The sequence below is a fragment of the Natator depressus genome, chromosome 3 (assembly GCF_965152275.1).
Source record: "Natator depressus isolate rNatDep1 chromosome 3, rNatDep2.hap1, whole genome shotgun sequence".
NCBI lineage: Eukaryota > Metazoa > Chordata > Testudines > Cheloniidae > Natator > Natator depressus.
In genome coordinates, this window is record NC_134236.1 from 121,468,617 (window position 1) to 121,487,619 (window position 19,003).

Here is a 19,003-nt window from a genome sequence, read left to right on the forward strand (position 1 = left end):
TTCCACTAGCTGCTGATAAAATGTTGCACAGGGTGGGTAATTTTATCCAAACGTTTTTGGCAGTGATGACGAAGGTGACCAAATGTCCCAATTTTATAGGGACAGTCCCAATATTTGGGGCTTTTTCTTATATAGGCTCCTATTACACCCCAACCCCTGTCCCAATTTTTCACACTTGCTCTCTGGTCAGCCTAATGATGACGCCTAGTGGCTTGTTAATGGATTACAGACAAATCTACAGATTCAGATGTCAGCAGAGACAGTAATCAATGGATTCATCAACTGCTAAAAGCAAAGCTGGTGTGTTCCAGACTTAATAGCAGCCTTTACTGGCACACATTTAGCATAATGAACTGATTCCAATGTGGCCTGTCAGCAACACTTCCCTGTGATGAAAGTTATGTAATTTTGAGACTTGGCAACAATTCATTGCCCAAGTGTGAGGTCTGAGAAGGATAAATCATCACCAGAACACATTATCCTACTACAGTTTTGCAAATAAATTATCATGCTCTTTTACTTGGCAGCTGTCTCAAAAAACCCAAACAATACTGTATTTTCAAAGGGATCTGTAACCAGTTCACTAATGTTTACCTTACCACTTTTACAGCATCTTAAAGCAGCGAATAACATGACAGTCAAAGCTGGAGTGGAGAGAAAACAGCTGTTCCTTTTTCTATACTACTCCAGAAGAATTCATTCTACAGTACGGAAAAGCCCCAAAGCCTACACTTATCTTGATTAGTATGTCTGGGTTAATACAAGAAGTCAGGGCTACTCTTTCATATTTCCTATATCAGGTAGGGTTTGAGGGGTAGTGAGAGGGTGTTGGGAGTGGACAGCGCGACTGACTACTTACTCAGTAAGGTTTCCCCCATATACAAATGATTGTGCTTCAGGTAGGGCAGATCTTCACAGCCCCATTTATTTCAGTGAAGCTGCACCAATCTACACTGGCTGAGAAGCTGGAACACTGATTTCAAATGTTTGAATTTTTTCTATGCTTGCACAGGGTTGGGATGAGTTTACAAATCTCTCCTTTATTTTGCCAGTCTGGAGGCAGCAGTGGTAATAAGAAAGGAAAATGTTTAAAAAAAATGGAGGTGGCCAATTTCACATTAGAAGGCTTGGTATCATTCTGGGTGGTCCAGCCAGCAGATCTACAAGTGATGCAAGCTGGACCTTGAAGGCATGTAGGAAATTTCAGGCAAAAAACCCCAAATCAAAACCAAACAAACCCCACTACTCAGGTTCTTGTGACACAGCAACTTAAGAGTGACCCTCCATTTTTCTTTGTCATTATTGAGTGCCACTGGTGTGCTGACCTCTGAACAAGGTAGAGAAGAAAATCTGCCCTGAAGAGGTCTCAGCACATTTTGTTTCCTGATAAAACCAAGAAAAAGGGCTGTTTGCCCCCCCTGAGCTGAATCAGCTTGAAGTTTGATTTCAGTGATGTGCTGGTGAAAAATGCTTTGGAGAATGAGAGAATCTATACACCCCCAAAGCAAGTACAGACTGGGTAGCAGCAGTCTGAGCTGCCCCAGATTGCCCTAGCAATGTACTTGCAGCCTCCCCTGGAGCACCACCTGCAGGACTGAGAGGATAAACTGGTCTTCTATTAATACTGCCAAGTAGGATGCCAGTTTTGCTGGTGGTTGTTTTAAATGGACACTTGTTCAGCCAGAACTGAGCTGAGACCTTCGATTCATTGTAGACAGGCATAGAAAAACACCTAGTATTGGTCAATTAATGAAACGATAGTTGTAAATCAAATATTTACTTATCTCACCTGTCTGTTGTGAAGCTTAGTTGTGACAGACTGTACAGTGCTTTCAGAACCTCAGGCCAAAGGTGCTATCCTTCCAAGTCCTCTGATGAATTATTATCAGGTAAGACAATGCAGGGTTGAATCTGGTAAGGCAGGGAAAGGCTGTGCTGAAGGACTAAGGTATGAACTTTCCAGCATCCCGCTCAGCACCGGAACAGAAGACTGTCCTTAGTTGTATCGCAGAGATGGGAGGCTTCATCCAAAGCTTACTGAAGTCATGGAAAGACTCTGTCGACTTCAGTGGCCTTTGGCTCAGGTCCCAAATCACTTGCACCTCTCTACGGAAAAGTGAGGTGCTGCTGAATACCTGCAACTCCCATTGTCTTCAGTCCTTGAACTACACAGAAAAACATTGTGGAGTACTTGCTATCCCCTAACTGAATCTGAGTGTCAGTCCAAAATAAAAAATATCTGCCCTCTGACAGACATACTGTGAGGGGAGACATAACCATTTTGTTTTCCAGGTATTAGTCATGAGCTTGACCTTCTCAATGCTCATTTCAGACCCATCCTCCTCCTTTGTTTAAAGGTTATTTCAGCTGTGAAATCCCTAGGCATATTGGGGATTCCCTCCCCTCTCCCTAGGGAGATGGATAGATAGTTTAATATCCTTTTCCTGGCTAAGCAAAATAGGCAAAGTAAACTAAAATGGTCCCAAATAATTGCACCATGGTTAAAAAAAAAATTCATTGGAATTTGGTCTGAATGTCTAGGCGTTCAATGGGTAGTGAGAGCATTTAGCACCTTCCAGGCATCTGGCTCCTCACCAGGGGATACTTTCATCCCCTAAAAAAAAGGAGTACTTGTGGCACCTTAGAAACTAACAAATTTATTTGAGCATAAGCTTTCGTGAGCTACAGCTCACTTCATTGGATGCATGCAGTGGAAAATACAGTGGGGAGATTTTATATATACAGAGAACATGAAGCAATGGGTGTTACCATACACACTGTAATGAGAGTGATCAGGTAAGGTGAGCTATTACCAGCAGGAGAGGAAAAAAACCCTTTTGTAGTGATAATCAAGGTGGGCCATTTCCAGTAGTTGACAAGAACGTGTAAGGAACAGTGGAGGCAGAGGGGGTGAATAAACATGGGGAAATAGTTTTACTTTGTGTAATGACCCATCCACTCCCAGTCTTTACTCAAGCCTAATATAATAGTGTCCAGTTTTCAAATTAATTCCAATTCAGTAGTCTCCCATTGGAGTCTGTTTCTGAAGTTTTTTGTTGAAGAATTGCCACTTTTAGGTCTGTAATCGAGTGACCAAAGAGATTGAAGTGTTCTCCGACTGGTTTTTGAATGTTATAATTCCTGACGTCTGATTTGTGTCCATTTATTCTTTTACATAGAGACTGTCCGGTTTGGCCAATGTACATGGCAGAGGGGCATTGCTGGCACATGATGGCATATATCACATTGGTAGATGTGCAGGTGAACAAGCCTCTGATAGTGTGGATGATGTGATTAGGCCCTGTGATGGTGTCCCCTGAATAGATATGTGGACACAGTTGGCAATGGGCTTTGTTGCAAGGATAGGTTCCTGGGTTAGAGGCTCTGTTGTGTGGTGTGTGGTTGCTGGTGAGTATTTGCTTCAGGTTGGGGGGCTGTCTGTAAGCAAGGACTGGCCTGTCTCCCAAGATCTGTGAGAGTGATGGGTCGTCCTTCAGGATAGGTTGTAGATCCTTGATGATGGGCTGGAGAGGTTTTAGTTGGAGGCTGTAGAGGCTCGTTCACCTGCACATCTACCAATGTGATATATGCCATCATGTGCCAGCAGTGCCCCTCTGCCATGTACATTGGCCAAACTGGACAGTCTCTACGTAAAAGAGTAAATGGACACAAATCAGACGTCAGGAATTATAACATTCAAAAACCAGTCAGAGAACACTTCAATCTCTCTGGTCACTCGATTACAGACCTAAAAGTTGCAATTCTTCAACAAAAAAAACTTCAAAAACAGACTCCAATGAGAGATTGCTGAATTGGAATTAATTTGCAAACTGGACACCATTACATTAGGCTTGAATAAAGACTGGGAGAGGATGTGTCATTACACAAAGTAAAACTATTTCCCCATGTTTATTCCCTCCCCATACACACACTGTTCCTCACACATTCTTGTCAATGGTTGGAAATGGCCCACCTTGATTATCACTACAAAAGGTATTTTTTTTCTCTCCTGCTGGTAATAGCTCACCTTACCTGATCACTCTCATTACAGTGTGTATGGTAACACCCATTGTTTCATGTTCTCTGTGTATATAAATCTCCCCACTGTATTTTCCACTGCATGCATCCGATGAAGTGAGCTGTAGCTCACGAAAGCTTATGCTCAAATAAATTTGTTAGTCTCTAAAGTGCTGTCAAGGTTCCTTCCCCACTCTGAACTCTAGGGTACAGATGTGGGGACTTGCACGAAAACCTCCTAAGCTTACTTTTACCAGCTTAGGTTAAAACTTCCCCAAGGTACAAATTAATTTTACTCTTTGCCCTTGGATTTCCACTGCCACCACCAAACTTTATCTGGGTTTACTGGGAAACGTAGTTTGGACACGTCTTTCCCCCCAAAATCCTCCCAAACCTTGCACCCCACTTCCTGGGGAAGGTTTGGTAAAAATCCTCACCAATTTGCATAGGTGACCACAGACCCAAACCCTTGGATCTTAGAACAATGAAAAAGCATTCAGTTTTCTTACAAGAAGACTTTTAATAGAAGTAAAGGAATCACCTCTGTAAAATCAGGATGGTAGATACCTTACAGGGTAATTAGATTCAAAACATAGAGAATCCCTCTAGGCAAAACCTTAAGTTACAAAAAAGACAGGAATAGTCATTCTATTCAGCACAGCTCTTTTCTCAGCCATTTAAAGAAATCATAATCTAACACATACCTAGCTAGATTACTTACTAAAAGTTCTAAGACTCCATTCCTGTTCTGTCCCCGGCAAAAGCAGCATACAGACAGACACAGACCCTTTGTTTTTCTCCCTCCTCCCAGCTTTTGAAAGTATCTTGTCTCCTCATTGGTCATTTTGGTCAGGTGCCAGCGAGGTTACCTTTAGCTTCTTAACCCTTTACAGGTGAGAGGATTTTTTCTCTGGCCAGGAGGGATTTTAAAGGGGTTTACCCTTCCCTTTATATTTATGACAAGTGCCACAAGTACTCCTTTTCTTTTTGCGGATACAGACTAACACAGCTGCTATTCTGAAACCTTTCATCCCCTACAATCCGGCAGCTCCAAAGGAGTTGGTGGAGGAACTAATGACATCAGCTTTCCCCTCTTCCATTCCTTTATTTATAACACAGTGCAGCTGAGAGTCGTGGCACTGTCCTGAAGTAAGTAGTTTCTCCTCTCCTAAGCTCCTATCTCGACTGCTCGCAGTGACTGGTGTCTGCACATGTCACTGGCGGTGAGAGCAGAGGAGTTCAGATTGGTACTGGTTATGAATTCATCTACCAGGCCCTTTCCAGCCATTGTATTAAATTGAGGAAGAATACAGTTCAAGCATATAGTGTGGTAATGTGCATTTTGTTATGTACTGTACGGAAACTGTGTTAGCAAATGAAGTGTGTAGCCCACAGACAAGTTGTCAATGCAGCCCTCAGTGTTGTAAAATGTGGACATCCCAGCCTTAAGCAGGGCATTACTGCTGTGTGTACAAGTGCAGTTGTGGATTTTCTGACACACACATCAATGGAGGAGCTGACCCTGAAATTAAAACCGACCTACTTAACTAACTTCCTCCAGGCGTTAGGTCTTCCATTTGAATTAGACTCAGAATAGAGGCAAAGTTCTGGTCTGGGCCTGAACTTTTCCAAATTTTGGGGAGAAAGAGAGCACGGTGGCTGAGAGATAGAAAGGCAAATCCTCAAAATTAGATGTGAATCTAGATCCAAACTTGCCCAATGTTTGTGAGATGTTCAGACTTGAGGTTTTTGGTTTAGACCACCTCTAGTGTGACCTCTCAGAACTTTTTTATAGTTTATTTTCAGCAGCCTCCTCCTTGTAACACCTTTTATGTACTTGAGAACTGTTATCATGTCCCCCCTCAGTCTTCTCTTCTCCAGACTAAACAAACCTAATTTTTTCAATCTTTCCTCATCGGTTATGTTTTCTAGACATTTACATTACACTTTTACATTACCTTAACCCTTTACATTCACATTAAATCCATGCCTTTTTGCTGAGGCTGCCAACTAGGGGTGCTAGTTGCTAGTGAATTTTCTGAAATGGGGTTGATTCTCTTTTAAGGACTAGACTGAAATCACCAATTCTTTTCATCCAGGCCACCAAACAGCTTTCAGATGGTGGTAACTTTCAGACACTACCGGGGTGAAAGTAACTTAACAGTCTTACCGGTGTGGGGCCTCGGGTGGAAGGGGCTGGGCCTGGGGTCAGTGTCCCCCTGCCAGCCCTTCCATGCTGCCAAGCCCGCGCCACCCTGGTCTCCAGCTGCTTCTGCGAAGCAGCAGGTGGGCGCCCCCTTTTAAATCACCAGGCCCCAGGGCAGCTGCCCCTTTGCCCCCCCCCCCATAGTTGCCCTCGGGGGTGGGGGTGGGGGTGGGGCAAAAGAGGCAGCGACATTAAAGCTCTGCCACAGCAGCGCTTTAACATCAGCTGTGTACTGGCCAGTACCAGCAGACACTTGCTATGCCATACTGGGCCGTACCAGCCCACTTTACACCTCTGGATACTACCAAACCAAGCCAAGGGTGGTCTGGGAGCGACGGCTGTAGAACTCAAACAATCCTTTGCACTATATACACTTCTGTGTTAAAGGTTAACTCTGTTAATGAAAAGGATGAAGAAGAGCTCTGTGGAAGCTCAAACGCTTGTCTCTCTCACTAGCCGAAATTGGTCCCAGTGGTGCTGGAACAATCTGTATAGTGGGGCTGCTGAGAGCCATTGGACCAAACTGCAAACCCTGTATGTGATGGAAACCACTTCCAGCCAGGGGTCCGGCACCCTCAGGTCCCATACTTCCAGCACCTATGGTTGGTTCAATATAAGATATTTCCTCACACACCGAGTTTTTCTTATATCCTGGGACTAATGCGGCTGTAACAACACTGTTTATATAAAGAGCATTTAAGTGGACCCTGGACAGACAAAAAATAACAACAAAAAATGGAGCCAAGAATTCTTAGCTACATCAAGAATATTTAAATATATAGACCTGAGCAAAGCGTAGGATTTATTTATAAGGTATCAGTTAATTTACTTAAGCATTTTACACTATAAATCCTTTTGAAAGTACTCCCAGTGCCTTACTGTTATCCATCGTCTCTTGTTTCATGGAAAATGCAAGTGATTTAAAATATTTGACTGATATTTTAAGGCAACAATTTATTTCAACTGTCAGCAGCTCAATGTGAAATGTATGTTGAGGTACAAGGGCATTGTAAAGGAAGCATATTTTCCCTTGTCTCTTTGATGCACTCTCTTCCCCCGGCCCTTCATGTCAGGTTGTTCGCTTTCTCTCTGTTTATCTTAAATGTGGATTAACTTATTTCAAAAATAAATATATACTTTTAAAAGGATCAAGCATAGTAACTTTCCAAGGCAAGGAGCCCAGCTATCTCTACGGACCAATCCTTCAAGCCGTTTCATGAAGGAAATCCAGGGAGCTCCATGCAGGCGTGCAGGGGTCCACTAGCACAGAACAGCTTGCAGTACTGGGGCCCATGTTTGTAAAGCATCTAGCTTTGTTCCTGACTGGGGCCTCTCTGAGTATTATCAGAATATTAATAACAATGGATGGGAGTTTTCCAAAGCACCTAAGGGACTGTTGACTTTCACTGCCACTTATGATCCTAAGTTACTTATGATGTGCTTTTGGCAAACCCACACAATGTCTTTAATACCAAAAGGCACCACAAGACAAGGGCCTCCACACCACTAAAGCATGGGACTGACAGGGTGTCTTTGGAGCTTAGGTGTGTGGAGGCTCTGCAATGAGACAAATTTTGCCCTAGCAGAATAGGCTTGAAAAGTAAGGCTCACATGTTCAATGAGATCTCTACATTTTCACTCATAATTCTGTCCATGCCAATAATGCATGAGTCAGAACAGGATACTTAGACATCTATGGGCTCAAATTTATAGGTTATGGACCTGGTTCTCATCTCAACTATGCAGGTTTTGTGCCAGTGTAATTCCATTGACTTCAGGGGGCATTGTTCTTTATTTACAGCCAAGTGAATGAGATTGGAATCCAACCCTGGGTTTCAAAAGTGGCACTACAAATGCATATATGTGAAAGGTGAATTTTCTTTGATTTGAAGTGTTTAGTTATCCTTGTTTCGCCTGGGAGAGTTGATCTAACATTGAGACACAGGCAATAAGCCTGATGCCACTTTCAGTGTTAGAAAAATGAGGTCCTGAACTCTGAATTTGGATGGTGGAATTAAAGAAAGTGATTTGAAATTAATGAGTTTTAAAATGTATTTATTAAAGGAAGTGATTTTAAACTAATTTGTTTTAAAATGTATTTATTTGTAACTTAAGTGTGCCTGTAAATTCTGTTAAGGATTTGAGATCAAAAACATTTTCCTTTCATGATGTGTTTATTTTAAAAGTATTTCATTCTTAAATCCTTTTCATTCTGTGCCCATAATAATCCATTATGAGCTCTGATGAGACAGTAACTTTTACTTTTTCTGCCTATTTTACTTCTTTGATTGCAGGACTTGTGGACAGAACTCTTCTGTCAGGGCTTTCTGCTTTAAGGTTGTCAAAGCTTGTCAAGGTTGTCAAATCCTAAATAGGCCTTCATAGCATCGGTCTCCTTGGTGAGGGGCTCTTTATTGCGGTCCAACATTGAGCTCCTTTGTTCGTTTGCTAGCTTGGTCTCTCTCTTTAAGACCTTGAACTTACATGGTGCTGAGCAGCCTTAATTCTCATTAAACAACATTAAGTTTTGGGGACTATTGGTCCAGATTCTTCTGGCAGTTGTTTCCAATATATTTCCAGAAGAGTGTACCACAGAGGGTGACTGCTCCCTGACTCCATCTCACCCCTCTGGCTGGTTATGCTCTATCACGAAGAGATCCATTTCCCAGTGACTGGTAGAGTGACTTCCATAGGCTCAGGTGGAGAGAGGGAGGAGGCTTACTGGAGCCATTCTTGCTTTTCTTCCACCTAGTCCTCTTTGCCTATTTTTTCATTACATTATTCCATTCCATGTTTTTCTCTACAGAAGATCAGCTGGCCCTGTATTTTCTACTCAACAAGCTAGTTTTAAAGACCAGCGTTTGTGTTTGCCTGTGTGGGTGGTTTTAAACATTCCTCCTGAAATCTCTGACCAGTGACAATGTCACAGGCATGTACAAGTATTTCTAAAGTCACTTTTAGAAATGGCCATGCCCTTGAAAAAACTCTATGAAGTGGGACGTTCTGGAAATACTTCATGAAGTTCTGTCCTTTCTGTCCTGCTGTCGCACTTGTTTAAGAAACAAGAAGGTAGGAGTACTCTTCAAAGAGTAAATGTGCGACGCTTTGGAGTTTGTGAAAATTCCACAGCAGTTATTGTTTCTGAGACATGAGAACAAGTTTTGTTCCTGGAAGAACCTAATGATTCTATACATACTGGCCTAGATTTATAAAAGTAGGAGTTAAAAGTGAACACCACTCGACATTCAAAAAGGATGAGCTGAGCTCCCAAAAGTCAAGAGCTTGGCTTCAAAATGATCAGATTTTTTAAATAATAAACGTAGAGGTCTTTATTGTTGTTCTGGATTTTGAATCGTAGGTTTCATGTAGTCAAACTTTTCTCCACCACAGTAACGGGTAGAAACTCACTTTTAAAAAAGAAAGTTGAGATTCTCACTTAATCACAGGATTCCAGGAGCTGTGGCTTTAAGAAAATACAAATATTGTGAGACTTGCAGTAAAATCACAAGAGTTGGCAAAACTGAGTTAGGGTCCTAGATCCATTTTTAGACACCTAAATAAGTGGCCTGATTTTCAAAAGCACTGATAACCTAACAGTTTGCATTGAGGCAATAATAGCCAGCAGCAGTGAGATCACTGGGACCAATAGGGTGCTCAGCACTTAAAAAAATTGGACCACTTATTTAGGTGCCTAAATATGGATTTAAAAGCTTATCTTTAGACTATTACTTTTAAAAATCTTAGCCAATGTGAAATAGAAGATGTCTTCATTCTATCTAAGTACTTCTATGCCCCCCCATCACTGCAGTATTTGAGCACCTTCATCTGATATACATTATTATGAGTGTGAACTTGAAATACTAAATGCATTGCAAATATTCTGTATCTCAGTTATCTGTAAAATATTATTATTAATATTATTTATTACAGCTCATCCTTGGAAATTATGGCTATTTCTAGAGTGCTATTTAATAAATGGCTAAAACTGCTGAGAATATTACCTCAGTTTATTCTTAACTTTGCTTTTGCCTAACTCCTCATTGTTGAAAAGGACATTCTAGTCAGTGATCAAAAAATCCTGACTACAATAAGGTCTGCAGGACTTATTGAGCTAGGTTGGCATATAATTGTTCTCCATGACCCTGTAAAGTAATTGCCAACAAAATACTATCCGCACAACAAATGAATTTTTAATTTGTTTTTATTTTTGTTTCCGGTCTCTTTCCCTCCCTGCCTCCTCCCCCATGAATTCTTCAGATGAATGCAGGAGCAGCATTTTGTCATCCTGTAACAGCTGCTGCAATATAAAGAATTGAAGGGTCTGAGAAAGTTACAGCAAGAAAAACATTTTCAACCTGTCAAAAATTGGTTTGAAATTTGTTTTCTGCACCCTCACAGGTCAAGTATCTCTACTTTTGCCTAGGAGGCACTAAGAAAAAAATTAAAAACATTTGGAGATGTTAGTGTTTTCCCTGGTTACAGCTCTGCATTTACTCTGAGCTAAACATAGATGCAGCATTTCCTTGCCACCAGACGTTAAACTATTGTGCTCAGTCTGTATAACAACAAACCAATTCAGATGTCTCCCCTGTTGAGGACATTTGGCCTACAAAACCTGAAACACAGCAGCCTTTTGGTAAGGAGGACCCATTTTCTGTATGTTTACTGTAACTGCAGTGATCTGGACTCACTAGTGCGGGCATTTCTCTGTGCCATCTGGGCCTGCCATTGAACAAGTACACAATAAATAGGAAGGATGACAAGTCACAAGATGGATGATGTTTAATCTGAGACCAGTCAGTAAGAAACTGTATTTGCTCAGAGATCCTCTGGGAAAAGAGAATCCATGGAGGACACTCGACTAACATAGCTCCACACACTGAGATCCCACAAGATAGGCAAAGGTGTCAACAGTGTCAAGAGCTGTTAATAAGTCCAATAAAGTGATCATGGATATCTTACCCTGGTCTACCACTGTGAGGAGATAATCAACCAGCAATATCAACACAGTCTTTGTGCTAGATCTGGAATCAGACTGATAGGGATACAGGAAGTCTATGGAATTCAAGAGTAATTGGAGCAGCCCGCATTATAATCTTCTTAGTAAATTTCTATTAAAAAGGGATGTTTGAGATGGGATGCTAATCACTGAGGTGGTAAAAAACAAACAAGCTTGAAAGTAGTTTCTCAAACACTTAGCGATCACGTTTTTGCTCAGGCGTGTTTTTTGTCCTGGAGCAAGACAATTGCTAAAATGTTTTGCTTTGAGGAAAAATATTCCACCTCTGTGGGGGAATCTTATTATATCTCTTGCTTGTTCCCACAGTATAATCTTGTGTGTGCCAATGCCTGGATGCTAGATCTAACACAAGCTGTTCTGAATATGGGGTTTCTGACAGGAGCATTCACTCTAGGCTATGCTGCAGACAGGTAAAGTATGTGTGTTAATGCAAGTCTACCCTTATAGAGGCAGAAACATTTTGTACTGTAATCACCATATGCAAACATTCAAAGTTAGGAGGTTCAGTTCAATTCCAAGAAGCAGGTCCCACGTAAACTTAACTTCCTGAGTCTGTAAAATTGGTCTGGAAACTTCATGAGATTTTTAGTACTTCCTGGTCCTGTTAGGACTTAAAATAGCATGAAAAGAGCCCTTCTTGTGGTATTTCATAATTTCTGTTCACATCTGGACTCAGGAAGTACGGAGGAACACAGAAATGAAAAGCAAGCGTTCACAGAGAGTTTTGGGGTTGGCAATTTCTGAGGGGGCATAAGGCCATTGATGAAGAAAGCAGCTCCTTTGAGAGAGGAAGAAGAAACTCAGTGCTACAACCCTCTGAGTTCACACATAAGGCACACATACCCATATGTTGACCACCAAGGTCATGGTTACAGTTGGTCTTCAACATTTTTAGAGCTGACTGAATACTGCAAAAATGTGTGGGTGAAATCCAGCCCTGTAAACAGGGCCAATGCCAGAGCTAAGCACTACTTAAGTCCAACTTTCCTTCAAAATAGGAGGAGGAAGCCTTATTTTAAGGAATTAAGTCAGAATTAAATGGTGTGCAGTCCTCATGCCAGCCCAAACACAAGGGTGAATTTCACTGTAGATGAATATTTCTTTGATTTGAAAAATATATTAACCTTTGCTGTTTTGTGCTCCTTTTCTATTTGCTATCCATGAATATCCTAGTAGGTTATTTTATTAGGCAGAGCACACAGAGAATATTCTCAGATAAAACACTTTGAATTCCTAAACAAAAGTATTTACAATAAAAACCTCATTGTACTGAGAGTTATGGTCATCCAGTAGGGGACAAACCTACCACGTGACCTACGTGTCCAATCAAAAGCAAACAATACAACTTTTGCATACTGAAGTCACACAACAAAGCTCTCAAATATGGTAGAGAGCAAGGATTATTTGCAAACATTCTTAAGTGAATAATTCTTTTAAAAGAATCAACTGAAGACATTTTTTTTAATCTTTACACAGACAATTCACAAACAGAAAGAAGGAGAGAGACAGTGAGCTGATAAATCATTGTTTGAAAGTATTCACTTAGCCGTATTCAAAATAAAGGGATTTAAAGCCAGGTTAACATTGGATGAAGACAACATTTCAGGACTGCAACTATAAACTAGTTGTCTCATGATCAAATCAGAGAGAATCATGATGCTTATAAAGTGCCTGACAGTCTTGGATGAAATGATAATAGAAATAATTTATATTATTATAGAATTACATCTTACCCACAACATTTGGATCTGTAATTGTCTCTTTACCACATAGTTCAAAGGGTTTTACCTAGAGCATATCGAAAAATACCAATTATTTTTCTTAGTATTTTTTAAAAGTCATTTTGGTCAAAATTTCTTATTAGTTTTGCTTTGTGTCCTCTCCACAACAACAACTCCCTCCCCCACCCAAAAACAAACCTGAAAAAAATACAAAAGTTGCTTTTGTTAAAAAATAATTTTTTTTGGTTTCTGGAGTGTGTGGGGCGGGAGAGGGGTGTTGGTTGGTTGGGTTTCAGCCAAAAACAAAAAACAAAAATAGGAAATTTTGAGAAAAATGAAAGTTTTTATTTTGATCAAAAATATTTTTATTAAAAAATTGACTTTTTTTAAACCAACTCTAGTCTGGGCCTGTGGTTAGGCTTGGCTTGTCCATTAATATTGTTGGGATAAAATGTTTAAAATTCAATACTAATGAATACAAAATTAAAATACTGGAAGATAGACATTATAAGCTCTAAACAGAATATTTATGCAGCTGCTTCATTTGGCATTCTAGTAAAGGGTAAGACATTTCCTACACAGGGTGTGACTGTAGTTAAAATAGGCAGTTTAAGGGAATAATCTTGCACATGTTGAAGTCAGTAGCAAAAGTCCCATTTATTTCAATAGGCGCATTCTAATTTCTATAATTTAAGTGCACCATGCAAAATTAGAAACTGTTTTCCAAAAACTGGGCCTAAACGTTTTCAATCACTGCTTTAAAAGTGGAGATAGAGAGGCTGAGATTAATATCCAGGAGGAGAGAGTTCCAATTCCTAGGAGCCAGTACAACAAAGACTCAGAAAGTCACCATCATAAGGCCTAGTGATGGGAAACCTTACAAGATTGATAGCATCAACACAAGACTTAGGAGCAGGTTTAAACTCCAGCCATAAACTAAGTCGAGAAGGAAAATGTTAGTCATATTTCAACATTTTTGCTCTTTTTTTTTTTTTGGCAGATATGGCAGAATCTGTATTTACCTCTACTCCTGCCTTGGAGTAGGCTTATGTGGCCTTGTTGTCGCATTTGCACCAAATTTTTACGTATTTTTGATCTTTCGCTTCCTACAAGGTGTATTTGGAAAGGGAACCTGGATGACAGCCTATGTTATTGGTAAGAGCTGTACTTTCCCCCTTTTTGGGTGGGGAGATTGAGAGAATGGATGTTGGTGGACAGACTACCTGAATGTGAAGGTAAGTGAGAACTGTACAGTTGTTCACCAATGATCAGAGGTGAAAGGAACCAGTGGAGATAGATCATCACTGGAACATAACATAACCCTGATTCAAATAGCCCTCCGAGAGCCCCTCTAATAATCCTGATATCTGGCTGCTCAAAATCTGCCGCCAAGTGATCCACCTCAGCGTTCCATCCCGGGGAAACTTTTCCCCTTTAGCTTCACAAATGTTATGCAGAGCACAGCAGGCTGCTACAGCCATGCAAATATTTTCCTCATTGAGGTCTAACCTGCCAAAAGGCAGTGCCAGCGACCCTTTAATCTACCAAATGCACATTCAGCGGACATTCTGCACCTGCTGAGCCTGTTGTTCAAGCGCTCTTTGCTGCTGTCAAGCTTTCATGTAAGGCTTCATGAGCCATGGGAGTAAGAGGAAGGCAGGATCACTATCGGCATTTCCACATCCCCTCTTGGAATTTTTTGGTGTGGAAAGAAAGTCCCTGCAAGCAGCTCTCTATACAGACCAGTGTTCCTGAAGATGTGTGCACCTTCCCTGACAACTCCACAATGATGTCAGTGAAACAAGCCCAGTGATCCACCAGCACCTGCAATACCATAGGGAAGTAGCCCTTTCTGTTGATGTAATCTGTTACATCTGTCTGGGGCCAAAACTGGGATATGCGTGCCACCTATTGCCCCACCGCAGTTAGGGAATCCCATCGCTGCAAAACCATTCATTATTTCCCATACATTGAGTCACAGTCCTTCGGAACAGGAGGCAATTAATGGCCCTGTACACTTGCATAATCATAACCCCTATGGTGAACTTCCCAGCTCCAAACTGATTAGCAACTGACCAATAGCAGTTGGAGTTGCCAGCTTCCACACAGCTATTGCTACTTGCTTTTCCACCATGTGGGCAGCTCTCATTGTTCTTGCACTACAGGGCAGGGGCAAGTTCCACACACAGAGTTCCGGGAAGCTGGCTTTGCACATCCGAAAGTTCTGCAGCTGCTCATCATCCCAGACCTGCATAATGATGCGACCCCACCACTCAGTGCTTATTTCCCGGAGCCAGTAGTGATGCTCCACTGTGTGCAGCTCCTTTGTGATTGCTAACATCAATCTTGAATTGTTTCTTTCCATGGCACACATCAGGACAGGCACCATGGATTCATTTTCAGATTTGCAGGTCATGAAATACTGTAGGATCAGCTGTGTTGTGTTCATAACAAGACTGGAGAGCAGTGCAGGATTCATGCTATCAGGAAGAGACGGCGGGCACACAGTCTACAGGGGCAGTTGAAAAGTAGTTGGAAGCGCATGGAATGATGGGATGGAGAAAACTGCAACATGGGATGGTGAGCCTGCCCCCATGATGCACTGCGATCCATTCCCAGAACTTCTGGCAGCAGAAGGTGGTGAGTTGCACAGTGGGATAGCGACCCACGGTGCACTGCTTTCTCTGTTGATACTGGAGCACCAACTGTGGATGCACTCCGCCAACACAAGGAGCTTTGTGTGAACAAACACAAGCGATGTAATTACAGTGGTTTATGAGCGTCGACATAACTTAAGTCGACTTAACTCTGTAGTGTAGATCTAAGGCAAAGTCCCCTTTTCAAAAGTGACGTAGGTATTTAACAGCCTAAGGGCTTGTCTACACTGCAGTTGCACCTCTGTAGTGCATCAGTGTAGACACTACCTACGCAGATGGGAGAGGTTCTCCTATCTGCGTAAGTAATCCACCTCCCTGAGAGGTGGTAGCTAGGTCAATGGAGAAATTCTTCCATTGATGTCTTCGGTGACTTAACTATGCCACTTAGTGGTGGTGATTTGTCCCTGAATGACATAGTTATGCTGACCTAACTTTCTAGTATTGACCATGCCTTGGTCAATGTGATTTATTTATCCCTTTGCTTTACCAGCAGGTACATTTAAGGCTGATCAGTGGCCTAAGTTACTATGCCTCATATATCGATCTCTGGGGAACATATACTTTATACCAAAACATTGACTTCAGTACACTTGGAGGTTGGTTCCTGTAATATCCTGGAGATATACCCTTCAAATTATTGACACGGTACTTTGAAACAATCCAAGAAGAGGCTGCCCCCAAAGAATCTTAGATTTTACACTGAACCCGTTTTTACTGGGACAAGATTATGAGAGTTCAATGTATTCAGATCGAGTCTCTGAGCCTTGATGTTAAGGAGCTCTCAGTCACCGGTGATACAAATTCCTCTGCATCTGCAGAGGTCAACCTCCTCACAATCAAGTTAAAAAAAAGAGCAAAAGTAATTAACTTAATTCTTAAGTACCAATTTTATAAACTCTTATAATGATAAAGAAACACAACAATAATAGCTTATTTTCTACTACATAACAGGGCTACTTCATAATCCACATATATTATTTTCAGAGTTATACATAAATAGAAACAAAAGTCAAACCAATTAAATCTAAACAGGTTAGTCCCCACAAACTCACAGTGAGAAGTAACTCAGAGTTCCAAAAGTTGAGGTTGGAGTTCTCTTCAGTCTTTGCTCATGAACTCAAAACAGCCTGCTGAGTCAAAAGCACTGCAACAATATATTCCCACCTCTTGCATGCAGAAATCTCCAGTTGAAGCCCACCAAGACTCTTTCTCCTTCTCTGCTGAACTGTAGAATGACTCAATCAGCTAGTCAACCAATTAACCAACCAATCAGTATTAAGTATATAAATTAAAAACCCTGTTACAATAAAAATAAAAAACTGAGAAGAGCCAAATACAGATGACTCTTTCTCCATTATCACACTTAACTAAGAAGAGAGATTGTGACCCATACAGGTTAAGACAATTTAACTAAAACAGTTTAGCTAAACATCAAATAACATTCCAGGAATACAATTAAAATGAAAGAAGATAGTCATAGAAAGAGGAAATGGGAGGGAGAAACCAACACTGCCAGTGCTTCCCTGCCAGTGTTGCAGAGTTAGCCATAGCACTAGCCTGCTGCAAAATGCTTCAGAGTTAGGGGAAGCCAGCCTGCTCCTGTTCCTGAGCTTCTCCCAACCCATGTAGGTCATGTGTCTTTTTATAAAGCAGCTGCCCTAACTATTTGCTCTCTGTGGAGTCTGAGTCCAGCTACAGGGAGCCTACTGAGTATGACCAAAAGTACAGCACCCAATTCCAGAAACTTCTGGACATGGAACGTCTGTGCATTCGCCTAGCAACAGTGACCCAGACACTCATTCCTCCACCTCCCCCCCCCAATAACTCCCTACTAGGCACATGGGTTAAACGTAATTTTTAGAAAAAAGGGCACCTTCAGTTGTAATCCAAGGTAGAACCTCCTGCATAACTGTGAGCCAACATTGCAAATGTAATATTTTTAACTTGAATAGGGTTTATTTCTGTTTCTGTTTTTCCCTTCTCTTCAGTGACAGAAATAGTTGGCTCAGATCAGCGAAGGATTGTTGGAATTGTGATACAGATGTTCTTCACCCTTGGAATAATGATTCTTCCTGGAATTGCTTACCTGGTTCCCACATGGCAGGGGATTCAGCTGGCCATAACGCTCCCCAGTTTTCTTTTCCTGCTGTATTACTGGTAACGTTATTGTGTTCATTTTGACCTCTGTAGGTTCACGCTTTGTATTCAGATCTAGATCAGAGAATTCTTAAAAAGAGGGTTTCCCTGAACTTTTCAGAAATTACTGTTGGATGCATTTCACGTTAAGACCTGGTTACAAAATATAAAGTGAAAAAGAAAACTTTGTGGCCTGATAAAATGCCTTTGTCATAAATATAAAGGGAAGGGTAAACCCCTTTGAAATCCCTCCTGGCCAGGGGAAAGCTCCTCTCACCTGTAAAGGGTTAAGAAGCTAAAGGTAACCTCGCTGGTACCTGACCAAAATGACCAATGAGGAGACAAGATACTTTCAAAAGCTGGGAGGAGGGAGAGAAACAAAGGGTCTGTGTGTCTGTCTACATTCTGTCTTTGCCGGGGATAGACCAGGAATGGAGTCTTAGAACTTTTAGTAAGTAATCTAGCTAGGTACATGTTAGATTATGATTTCTTTAAATGGCTGAGAAAAGAACTGTGCTGAATAGAATAACTATTTCTGTCTGTGTATCTTTTTTGTAACTTAAGGTTTTGCCTAGAGGGGTTCTCTATGTTTTGAATCTAATTACCCTGTAAGGTATCTACCATCCTGATTTTACAGGGGGGATTTCTTTATTTCTATTTACTTCTATTTTTATTAAAAGTCTTCTTGTAAGAAAACTGAATGCTTTTTCATTGTTCTCAGATCCAAGGGTTTGGGTCTGTGGTCACCTATGCAAATTGGTGAGGCTTTTTATCCAACATTTCCCAGGAAAGGGGGGGTGCAAGTGTTGGGAGGATTGTTCATTGTTCTTAAGATCCAAGGGTCTGGGTCTGTAGTCACCTAGGCAAATTGGTGAGGCTTTTTACCAAACCTTGTCCAGGAAGTGGGGTGCAAGGTTTTGGGAAGTATTTTGGGGGGAAAGACGTGTCCAAACAGCTCTTCCCCAGTAACCAGTATTAGTTTGGTGGTGGTAGCGGCCAATCCAAGGACAAAGGGTGGAATATTTTGTACCTTGGGGAAGTTTTGACCTAAGCTGGTAAAGATAAGCTTAGGAGGTTTTTCATGCAGGTCCCCACATCTGTACCCTAGAGTTCAGAGTGGGGGAGGAACCTTGACAGCCTTTCTGATTAGTCAAACTATACAAGACCCATAGTCTGACATTTCCAAATAGGTTTTACTTGTCTGGAATCCACCAAAAATGTCCTTCACAATATGCCTATATTTTCA

General features: G+C 41.3%; 1 protein-coding gene across 2 annotated transcripts in view; it reads left to right on the forward strand.

Moving 5' to 3' along the window:
- Positions 1–19,003, forward strand: part of SLC22A3 (solute carrier family 22 member 3) — a 46,230-nt gene that overhangs the window by 6,355 nt on the left and 20,872 nt on the right. For both annotated transcript variants that reach the window (XM_074948722.1, XM_074948721.1), the window contains exons 2-4: positions 11,550–11,653; positions 13,965–14,119; positions 17,610–17,778. In XM_074948722.1, coding sequence (XP_074804823.1) covers positions 11,550–11,653; positions 13,965–14,119; positions 17,610–17,778 — 428 coding nt within the window. The remainder of the gene's footprint in view (positions 1–11,549; positions 11,654–13,964; positions 14,120–17,609; positions 17,779–19,003) is intronic.